Below are 11,215 nucleotides of genomic sequence, written 5' to 3' on the forward strand. Positions count from 1 at the left end.
GAGTGCTGGAGATGGTAGAACTCCAATTCGGATTCACAGCTCAAAAGGATCTTTCTGTTTCTGTACAGATGATAAGACACGAGTTCCTCTGGGAGAAAAGAATGGCTACATTAACGCAAGTTATATTAGAATGAAAGTTGGAGAAGAGGAACATTTTTATATCATAACCCAAGGGCCTCTGCCATCCACTATGGCAGATTTCTGGCAAATGGTCTGGGAGAGTGAATCAAACGTGATTGCCATGATGACAAAAGAAGTGGAGTTAGGGGAAGTCAAATGTCATCGATACTGGCCTGAGCCTCCCAATGATTCTAAAGACCTGGCAAATTTCCATCTCAGGCTAGACAATTACCAGATTCTGGAATACTTTGTAATTAGAAAAATAGAAGTGATCAACAAGCAGGTAAGTTGAGTAGACTTAATACTTTTATATATGATGAAATTGATTATATATTTAAAATGAGTAGATACCAGTAGTACTGCTTGATTCTTCCATAACATGTGCTTGGATTTTTTAGGAATGTAAAAATCTGAATAACAGGCATGAATTTAGGGTTAATGAAATAATATTTCTTTGCTCATTCCACAAGCAATGGATTTGATATTACAGACTTTTAGACAAGAACTTCGAAAAATGGGTCCTCTAACAGTCACAGAGCTGGTGTGTTTAGTGTTTTGCAGAATTGCTTATGGTTCTCATCAAATCACATCTGTGCCAGAGTAGATTCATATCCTCTAATGGTGGCTGAATGGAAAGAGGGGAAGAAGGTGGTTTTTATCCTAGAATTTAGATCAAATGATACTTTTTTCATTCATCAAAAGACATGAATACATGTGAAACTATGAATCTAGCAGCAAATTCTTAGAAAATTAGCAAATACAGAATCCAGGTGTAAGAACAGGGAAATCAGGGCAACTATAAGTCTCTCAGTCTTGCCTCAATAGTAACTGTAAAATTTTCTACAGGACACATATTTAGTGGAATAACGAAAAGACTTGTACCTGTGCCAGACTAACTTGGTGTCTTTTCTATCAAGACAGTTTTTCTATTTGAGGAAAAGACAGTTCATCATATGCTATTAAGTGTGAAGCATAGTAAAGCATTTGATGAGAATCTTTCCAAAAGACTCTTAAGATGGGAAGATGGTATGTTATATGTGATTGTTTAAATGACAATTTTAAGTTTGTTATATTTGTACTGGACCAATATCAAACTACTACAGAAAGCTATGGGTTTGTTTCAGCAGAAATCCATATTTGCATTCCAATTCTTCTGACAGTAAAAATCCAGGTAGTTCTTTAGCACTAAGGAGCTGGCAACAAGAAGTATTGACCCAGGACCATTCAATTAATATCAGTCTTTATTTAACCTACATTTTATTTAGTATTGTAAGCAATTTTAAGTTAGTTTTCCTGTTGGGTATCTAATTAAAAGTTATTCTTTTATGTCTGATAGCCAGAATAGCATTTATGATCTTAATATCATGGCATTCATATTACTGCCCTTCTATTAGTAAGGCTTAATTCAGCTAAAATAACAGTTTTAGCAAACAGTACTGTAATGTTCCAATTTAACAAATGTTTTTGGTTTTTTTTTTCCTTTCTAAACAACAAATGAGATAACTACATCCTTTTGAGGCAACAGAATAACTTCAGTGTCACATCGAAATCATACAAAGTAAATTTCCTAGGTTTGTGTCTTCTGAGTGCACTACTGGAAACCTAAAGAAATCTTATTAGAGCCAAATATAAAAAGCTGAAGAATTTCAGGGTACACAAACAATTGACTAAGAATGAGGATAAAGGAAAATTTTTAGTAGAATTCCCTGAAAATTGGTTTTAGGACCGATAACTTTTAACCTTTTTGGTCTCTCTCTTCCAGACAGAAGAGAAGCGCTTTATAAGTCATTTGCAATTCACCACTTGGCCAGACCACAATATTCCCAAACTGGCCGAGCAGCTTGTAAAATTTATTTGTCACATGAGAAAAGCTCACAGTACAGGACCTATTGTTGCTCACTGCAGCACTGGCATTGGAAGAAGTGGAGTTTTGCTGTGTACTGAAATTCTGCTCAGCTATATAGAAAAAGATTTATGTGTAAGTATCAAACAGATCATTGTTAAGTATTGCAAACTGGTATGGATGTCAATAGCATGGTGGGGGCATCTTAGAACAGAGTAATTCCTCTTAGAATTCACCCTAACAAAACAGGTGAATAAACCCAGCTTTTGTTTCGAACAACAAAGTTAATAAGTTAATATACTATCTCTAAAAGAAGTGTCACAGCTTCCCCACCTGAATATGCTTAAATCTTTCTTTATAATTTGCATGTCAACCAAATAAAAATTGTCCTCTTCCTATAGTTCAACATCAAGCAGATAGTGAGGGATTTGAGAGATCAGCGTTTTGGCATGATCCAAACTAAGGTAAGTTCTCAATATTCAACTAGACTATGATTTTTAAAAGCCTCAATTAGTGGTACATATCCACATACTTTGATAAATCTGGGGCTTAAAATATAATTTTAGTGCTCTCATTTGTGGAAAATAACAGCCTTCCAGGCAAGTGGTGTCTAGTTTAAAATATGGAAGTCTGTCCCTCACTAAATAATTGAAATAAAAGCCAAGCAGTAGTATAGTACAGATAAAACATACACCTCTTTCTGTTTCTAAAGCAAGAAGAAAAGCAAGGCTCACAAAAACAGTGAGATACTATAAACTCTACCCTGCAAAATTGCAGCCTTCAGCTGAATTCTTGCTATTGCTGAGTTATCATCACCAAGTAAACCCTTCTACTGCTGAGTTAAAACAACTCTCAAAAAGACTTTTCCCACAGCAAAAGACAAGATGCAGCTAAGTCAATTCAGAGAAAACAGGTGGTGGGAATAAAAGCAAGAGAAGACTAGGATAAGTTCTTCCTTCCATTTTAGCACATGCTTTGATACATTTTTCTTCAGTGTAATGATTGAGCATGTGACTAAAATTAAGTAGACAGATAACCTTCACTGACCTACATGAGAGTTGAACACATGCTTAAAATACAGCGTTCCTGAACTTCTGCAAGTGATGGAAAAAAAGAACAAGGACTCTCTGTAATATGTAAGGTTTTGTATCCATATTACAAAGATGATGATGTTATAAACAGCGATTCAACTAGTCTGTCCTTCTTTGTCTAGAATTTATGTTGAATGTTACCAGGTGTTTCACACTGGTGTCTCTTCATACAGGATGAGTATTTATTCTGTTATGAAGTTGTGCTGGAAGTCCTTCAGATCCTCCGAACAATGGATTCCCACTGACTACAATATGACTCTTCCCTGTTGCTTTCCCCTTGGACTCCAGGGACCACTCAACAGTTACTTTAAAGAGATGTTAAGCCAGGACAGATGAGTGTTATTATGTGTTTTTTTAGATTACTCTGATTTCTAAGGCATTTCAAAACCTTGCTTAAGGGTAAGTCATTTAAATCTTGGCTCAAAGTTTGGAGAAGCAGCCAGCCAGCACTGCAACACTGCTGCTTTAAATTGCCATGGACAATTTTTACATTCTGTGTAATAATATATTAATTGTTATGAAAATATTTTGGGACTGTGTCAAGGATATTAGCTTTACTTTCCAGACGGCAACTATAAAGATCTAAGGTTTTGCTGGTGTTTGTGGAAGATTAGTTGTTCCTCATCTATTGTTATGCACTACTGGCTTCTGGACTGCAAAGCAGTATTTATTAGAGTAGTTATGCTTTTGTGTGGAAGGACTCAATTTGATTACCTTTGGTTGCTTGAACAATGTAGAACCATTTCCAGTCATCACTCCAGCCTAGGGTTTTATACCACCTTCAATAGTCATCTTAAATCAAGAAACTAACAGTAAAAATAGAATACCTTTAAACTCTCATTGGTTCTCTTCAAAGGAAGAACCCAGCAATATGCACAGATGTAGATGAACAGTATTCTTTCATTCTACATCTGTATAAAAAGGAATGCAACACTAAGCCAGGTGAAATGACTGTATGTGCGTTGTGGCACATGCATACATTTCATCTTCCCCTGATCCTTTCCACTGATTAACTATCTTGTAATTCTTACCTAGGATTTGAACTGATCTATGGGAAGTCCCACTGATTTCAGTAGGGGCTGAATCAAATCTTTAAATTAGAGTAAAGAACTCTCTGTACAGTTTATTTCTCTTGTAAAAAGTATTTCTGTTCATGTGAATGGATTTGAGCACAAATATGCTGTTAAAGTTGTAAGATTGCACTTGTTTCTATAGTACTACTTCTAAGTCCTTTATCTAGAAGGTGATGTATATGGAAGTGATTACATGTCCATTGGAAGAATAACTTTTAAACACAGGAAACTGTAGCAATCCGACTGAATTGTACATATTTTTAAAAATTCTTTGATTTCAGGAAAAGAAAAAAATATTAAGAGGCATTGGATATAAAACTGAAGTAGAAGTAAGACAATAAAATGCCTGTCTATTTTCATTATGAATAAGAGGCTTATTTTTCAGAAAGAACAGGAGATTAAATGCTAATTAAAAGTATGACTTTTAGAAAAATCCACTGTAATATAACCATAATTGAGGCCAAGGCCAATTTTTTCTTTCTGGACTCCAATGGTCTGCTAGAAGGCAGCAAAAGACAGAAATGCAGTTTATTATTTGAGCCAGATGTTAATTTCAAACATATTGATAAAGTTTCAGAATAATGCTAAATAAATCCAGGAGTAACCCTGGATTTATAGTGGTATAAACATAAGCAGAATTCAATGTTTTGTCTTAAATTCATTGGATTTGTTCCTTTCTTTCAGCATTACTTTCCATACATTCTGCATTTACTATTTCATGTTGCATTTAAGGGACTGTTCGCACAATTTTTTCAAATGTCATCAGCCAAATTTTTTTCATACCTTTGTTACTTTCATTTGGTATTTGGCCTTTCACTTTGACTTTAATTACTGCACAAGTACTAGGCAATGAATGCACTACACTGCGCATGAATGCACAATTGACTTTTTGTACCACAACAATTTCAATAAGCATCTCTGAAAATATTCCTGTACTTGATGCAAAGGTGTTTTTTTCTGTAGTTTAGAACAAGCATTCTGGATTTAGAAGACAATCCTCACAGCATTATTTGTTTCTCCACATTTGTGCATCATCTTTGCAGCTGTTTGACAGATGTGTTTGCTGTTTGACATAAGTTTTTCCTGTTTTACAGGGATATTAAAAAGATTTCTGAAAATAATTTGTTTAATTTCAATTTTGTTTTATGAAAGAGCAGCTGCAATACTTAACTACTAACTAATAAGAGCTCTAGGGAAAAATATTTTATTAATTGAAGCTTATATTTAAAATTCCTCTAAAGGCAGATTTTGTGATGATGGTACCTTTTGTAAATTCCTCTGAAGCCCTTATTACTGACCTCTAAACATTTTGCCATATGTCATGATCTTATTCTTTGGGAACATGATAATTAAATACCTTTATACAGATAAAGATACTATGGTTATGATCCCCATAATGACATACTCCCTCAAACTGGACTTGAGTTTGGATGAGACATACACTTTTATACAGGTCTGGTCCTCTAAGGCTGCTGCAGAGTAAGATAAAACAGAATTGTCCTTCCAGATATTCTGTAATCTGTTTCATAACAAAGAAACTCTCACTCACAGAAAATCTCCTAGGCTCTGAGACCAACTTTAGGCAGAGCCAAATGGACACAATTTACCATATGCTGGGTGACAAGCCCTACATCTGTCACAGTTCTGGGGCAATCCTACAGAGCAAGTCTCTCAATCCACGGTTTGAAAATATTTTAAGAAAACTGAAGACTTGCAAGGGTTCTGTACATGTTTGAAGCTAAAGGTGGTCACCTCAGTCCAGGTCTGCTCCTGATCTCCATGCTGACAGTCAGCCTAGACAGCACATAATTTGAGGAATGGAAGGACTGAAATGATAGACACAGCTTATCCTACAATAGACACCATGTTTGGAGAAATAAACAATGAGTCATCACGAGAAAGTGCTTGGCAGATGTGACTGCTATATATGGTCTCTTGGAGATGGTAAGGAATCATATGTTGTCAGCTCCCTCTTTAAAGGCAGGATTCAGGGATTCAGCTTCGAGCTTTGCTGCAGACTTCCTGAAGAGGCCAAACCACTTAAGCAGGATTATCTGGACCTAAGAGTTTTCTTCTTTTACACTGTACTACTGGGGTACACTCACATCCTTTGTAGATAGGACTACTGAGCTCAAAGTGTAGATAAACTGAGAACAGTTAAAGACTTAACCATTTAAGTATAGGGGATTCTGGCTACATCCAGCAGCTGATAAGCATTTCCCCCCATACACAGCAGAAATCAGAGTTCCACTCCTTCGTTCTTCATTCACATAGAACTCCTGTGGAGATCAAGGCTCACTGATATGCATTCATTTGGAACAAAAGGTAATCCACTCTTTAAAGAGCTCAAACGACTTGAGAAATCAGGATAAACTGGAAAGAAAGGAAAACCTACTGTCCTATTTCAATCATAGGGAAGTGAAGCAATGGTTGGTGATTTGGTGAAGGTCTACAGAGCTTTGAAAAACTTAGGAACTAAACCTAGTTGATGAAAGCTCTGATTCTTTGTCTACACATAAAACTATCTTTCCTCAGTCAGAAAATAGGATCATACTGCTCTGGCCAATTTCTGATGAGATATTATTTAGCATATAAAGTGCTCTGACTGGAATTTGCACACATCCTAATATACAAGAGATGAGGATTTTTTACTGAACAGGTCCTTCTGTGATGGAAAAAATACGTGCAAACACGGCTCGTACTGCCAAAGAGCAGCAATCACTGCCATCTAGGGGCAAATCGTGACTGTCACTGTGACAGCATTAATCGCAATTAGTCGCCCGTGCCCTTTGCACAGAACCATTCCATGAACTTTCACTGAAGTTCACTCAAAAGTGTTACCAAGACAGGCTTGGCAGGACGCAGTGCTCTTGCTCCAGCCTGGCAAATTCCTGCCTGGCCACACAGGTGCTGCATGCTTTTGACAACTATACACCCATACTGCTCCTGGTCCTACAGAGCCTAAAATAATGATAATGAAGTGCTCAGACAGCCTCAGGAAAAGATCTGTCTAAATCTGATAAGAGGCTAATTTATGAATAACCTTGCTCTTGACCTTAAAGCAGGAGTGCTTTTGGAATGAAGCACTTTCTTATTGAAAATTGTGAGTAATGGGAAATCCTCCCAGAGTTTTACAAAAATTGGTTTTATAGAACACTGTGAGTGTCTGAATCTAATTCAGTTGGAGTTTATTTAGTGTGAGATAATCTCTGTAAACTGGTTTCTTTTTCCACTATATTGCAAATTCATCTGCAGAATGAGGGCTAGAGGTAACATCACGCATCGTGGTGTGATAACCCTGATCATTGCATACTACGGAATGTGATCCCCATGAGGGTTAACCTGAGCAGGCCCAAGCCTGTGCTGTGCTGTGCTGTGAATATCTCTTAGCTTCAGAATAAACATAGCCAGTTAAGTGTAACAGAGGGCTTGTAGGCTGCTCTCACTTGCTACTCGAAATTAAGTCACCGTGAGTTCTTGCCTTTGCCTAAAAGTGCAGCAAGAAGTTATCATATGAACATTCTTTCTAGTGGACAGTAGTAATACTCAACAGAATTGTTTCATTCTGGGAAATAATACAATAGTTCAATGACCAAAACAGGGTGATTCTTCCACAGACAGTGTCTGCACGGTGTGCTGCACCCAGACCAGATGCCTGTTTGATGCTCCACAACTCGAAGAGCTCTCAGCATTTGAGGATTTAAGTTTATCTATACTATCGTCTCTTCGTTTACAGTGTTAGGGCTAATTAATAGCACTTTAAATGACACTTAGCATAATCTGAGTGCCTTATTTACTGAAATTACATTGGAACAGCAACTCCAGATGCAAAACACTCCAGTGAAGGACAACAGTATTTCTCAGAGCTGTTAAATCACAAAGCTGACTCAAAATGAAGATTGCCTACCTACTGCTTGCAAAGATGACCAAATATATTGTAATACTACAAAAAATAGATATCAGTTGAGATCTTTATACTGAAAAGAGAGGTCTCCCTTACAGGCTAAGCATATTGAGGGTTACAGTCCAATATCTGATGAATCTTTAAATGTCCAGCAACGTGTGTGATGGAAGGGCACAGCACTTATAAAGATATGTGTAACAGTAAAGTTTTATGATTTGCACATAATCTTGCACTGATGTAGCTCTGCAGGTTTAGAAATAAGCTTGTGAAACCATAAGAGTGTTCTCTAGTGCCATACAGAAATAAGTTTTTTTTTTTCCTTGTTTACTTACTTTGTGCATACCAGGAATAACAGAACCTCATACTTCATTCCTCCATCTCCAGACCCAATAGATGGAACAACCAAAAACTAATAAGAACCATGACAGAAAATAGTTGAGATTGGAAGGAACCTCTGGGAAGCATCTAGTCTAAACCCTTAAACTCACAGCAGTGTCACCTAGAGCTCAAGACTATGTTCAGGTGAGTTTTGGATACCTCAGGGTGGAGGCTAGGCAACCTGTTCTGATATTTGACCATCCTCCTGGATTTCAGTTTGCACCCATTGCAACTTATCCTGTCTCTGGACACCACTAAGAGGACTCTCTTTCCTCCTTCTTATTTACTCCCTCCCTTTTAGGAATTTGTATCTATTGATAAGTTCCCTCTGAGCATTCTCTTCTCTAAACTAAACAAGCACAATTGTCTCAACTTCTTATAGAACAGACATTCCAATTTCTTAATCATCACAGTGGCCTTAATATGCCAGTACTTGTTTAGGGAGAGGATAAGATTCCATTCAACAGCTGCATGTCTACTGAAATTAGGAGATATAGTTTTTTGGTGCCTACTTTACCTGTGAGAGCTTTTTGCTGTTTTAGTAGCTCTTGAGGACTGATCAATATGAGAGTTTAAGTGAAGGCGCAGAGTATTGACCATCTCTTGGATGCCAGTCTGCAAGATCTGCCAGTGACCATCTCTACTTTTTTGGTTAGTCTTAACTCTTCAGTGTCCTCCCATATGAAGTAGGTGGCTGTTCAGAATTCATCGCCTTTTCTGCACAGCAGCAGCTACACATGCACGCCTGAGGGACAGTGAACTTTTTGCAATCCTGCTCTGAATTACAGTGTTACTTAGCTTGCTCATTGAACCATTCAAAACCAAAAAAACAAAAAGCAGCTAAAATGCCTGAGAGCAGTACACCCCCAACCAGGCGACAGACACAATAGGGACTATACAGTAGCTGTCCAGCACCCCAGCTCATTACACAACTGAGCAATTAACTGAAGTTGCCTGTGCTCCCTCCCCTCCCTGCATTTGTTCTCTTGAGGGATGACAATTCCTTCTCCTCCTTCCTGTTCAACCCTCTTTGAAAGGCATGCCAATGATTGTAGGCTTTCCTTTCCAATCACACTGCTGTAAAAAAGCTCCTAACTACTCCCATTACCACTTCCTTCATGACTGAAGCAGATTTATCCCAGGCAAAGCACGAGCTGTAGTACCTCTTGGCTCATTCAGTACACCTACCAATAGCTCCCAAGGCAGAAACGACTGCTGTGAGCTTGCTTAATGCTGGCATCTTTGGATGAGTGACAAGGACACTATGAGAAATAATGAACATTAGGGAAATGTAGCTATAGCAACACTAGTATTCACAAAGCAAATCCCCACTAAGAGTGCAAGGAAACTGCTGTTATTGTACGTGTAAAAGTGCTGATAAAGCAGGAGCTTGGGCTACAGCATCAGGAGAAAGCATGCCAGGCCTGCAGTCTTGCCACAAAAGGTAACAAAAGTATACCTGTAGCAGACAGAAACTTAGCTCACACACTTTCAGAAATGCTGGGTGAAACAACGGATCAAAACTGAGTCTTCATAAGAAAATCTCAAACCTCACTCAGTCTTGGTTTTACTGCTCCTGACTTTACTGCAGGTTTAGCACTATGTTGTCAAAGGAACCATCCTGGTAACATTCTCATGGTGCTCAAGAGGCTGGCATCGTTCCAGAAGCAGGAAATGAGCCTTGGTCTCTCATTAAACTATACTGCCTTCATCCTTTTTTATCCACTGAAACCAGGCAAAACTTGTAGTTAAGGATTCAACAGGAGCACGGACAATGCTTTCTGACCTTTTTTTTTTTAATCTTAAAATAAAATAATTGAATGACTCTTGGGGAATTTTGACTTTCAGTAGATCTAAGAAATAAAACGTTAGTTTATTTAACTTGTAATAGCATTACACATATTCCTCCAGAACTCCTAGGTTCCTCTCTTCACCATATGGATAATTTATTGTAAGATAAGTTTCTTGACAGTATTTCCTTGTCTGCTGCTTTGCTGTCTTAAAGAAGACGCATGAGTCACAGGCAATGCTTCCTAAGTGTCCAGTGAGTACTCAAGGAAAAGACGATATGAAGCATAAAATATTCTTCATTCTTGCACTTTTCAGCTACCACACATTCCCCTTCACCTCTGCGCATGAATTAGGATACATGTAGCATATATCTATCTCTATTATTAGGAAATTATTGCTGCATCATTGAGGGAAACATTTCACCAGGGGAAAGAGTAGGATTCTGTTAATGTATCATTGGAAAAGTGAGTAGGGACAAAGTAGTTTTTTGACAGATAGAAATTCTGCTAGCATCACCTAACTTGAGTCACTTAGCACAGGCTTCTGCTTGACAGCAATTTTAGATCAAAAGTTTGAAAACTGTTCCCATAGTCAGAGACCAGACAAAGCCTGGAATGCCAGCAGCACTGGGATGACCACACCACTCAGCTCAATACAAATGCCCGGCTCCTTCGGAGCAATATTGCTCTAGGCAAGAGCATCTCCTTCCAAAGCATTCCATGCCAGCTCCTGCTGAGATTTTCAATCTCATAGAGACTTCTCCACCTACTCGCCTTCTCATCAACATTCACTTAGATCCCTAGCTAAGAGCTGGGTGGCTGCTGAGTTATGTTCTTCTGCTAGACTTTGTCAGTGGCTCAAAAGGCCAGGTTCAATTACACACAGAGTCCTTCTGGAGACCTACATAACACTGTTTTGAGCTCTATCAAAGCATCTGATGAAATTCAATTACTTCCTTGGAGAAGGACACAGATTAAACTGGGAGCACAAACAACAAGTAAACATGTTAAAAATA

The 11,215-nt window shown here is 38.0% G+C and overlaps 1 protein-coding gene across 1 annotated transcript in view; it reads left to right on the plus strand.

The window, feature by feature from the left end:
- FRMPD2 (FERM and PDZ domain containing 2) overlaps positions 1 to 5,235 on the plus strand; it is a 59,517-nt gene extending 54,282 nt beyond the window's left edge. Inside the window, exons 40-43 of the mRNA XM_051800057.1 lie at positions 69 to 403; positions 1,883 to 2,098; positions 2,365 to 2,427; positions 3,228 to 5,235. Coding sequence (XP_051656017.1) covers positions 69 to 403; positions 1,883 to 2,098; positions 2,365 to 2,427; positions 3,228 to 3,299 — 686 coding nt within the window. The 3' untranslated portion in view covers positions 3,300 to 5,235. The remainder of the gene's footprint in view (positions 1 to 68; positions 404 to 1,882; positions 2,099 to 2,364; positions 2,428 to 3,227) is intronic.
- The last annotated feature ends 5,980 nt before the right edge of the window (positions 5,236 to 11,215 follow it).

The sequence above is a fragment of the Manacus candei genome, unplaced genomic scaffold, assembly GCF_025592945.1.
Source record: "Manacus candei isolate 608988 ecotype Guabito, Panama unplaced genomic scaffold, ASM2559294v1 h1tg000050l, whole genome shotgun sequence".
NCBI classification, from domain to species: domain Eukaryota; kingdom Metazoa; phylum Chordata; class Aves; order Passeriformes; family Pipridae; genus Manacus; species Manacus candei.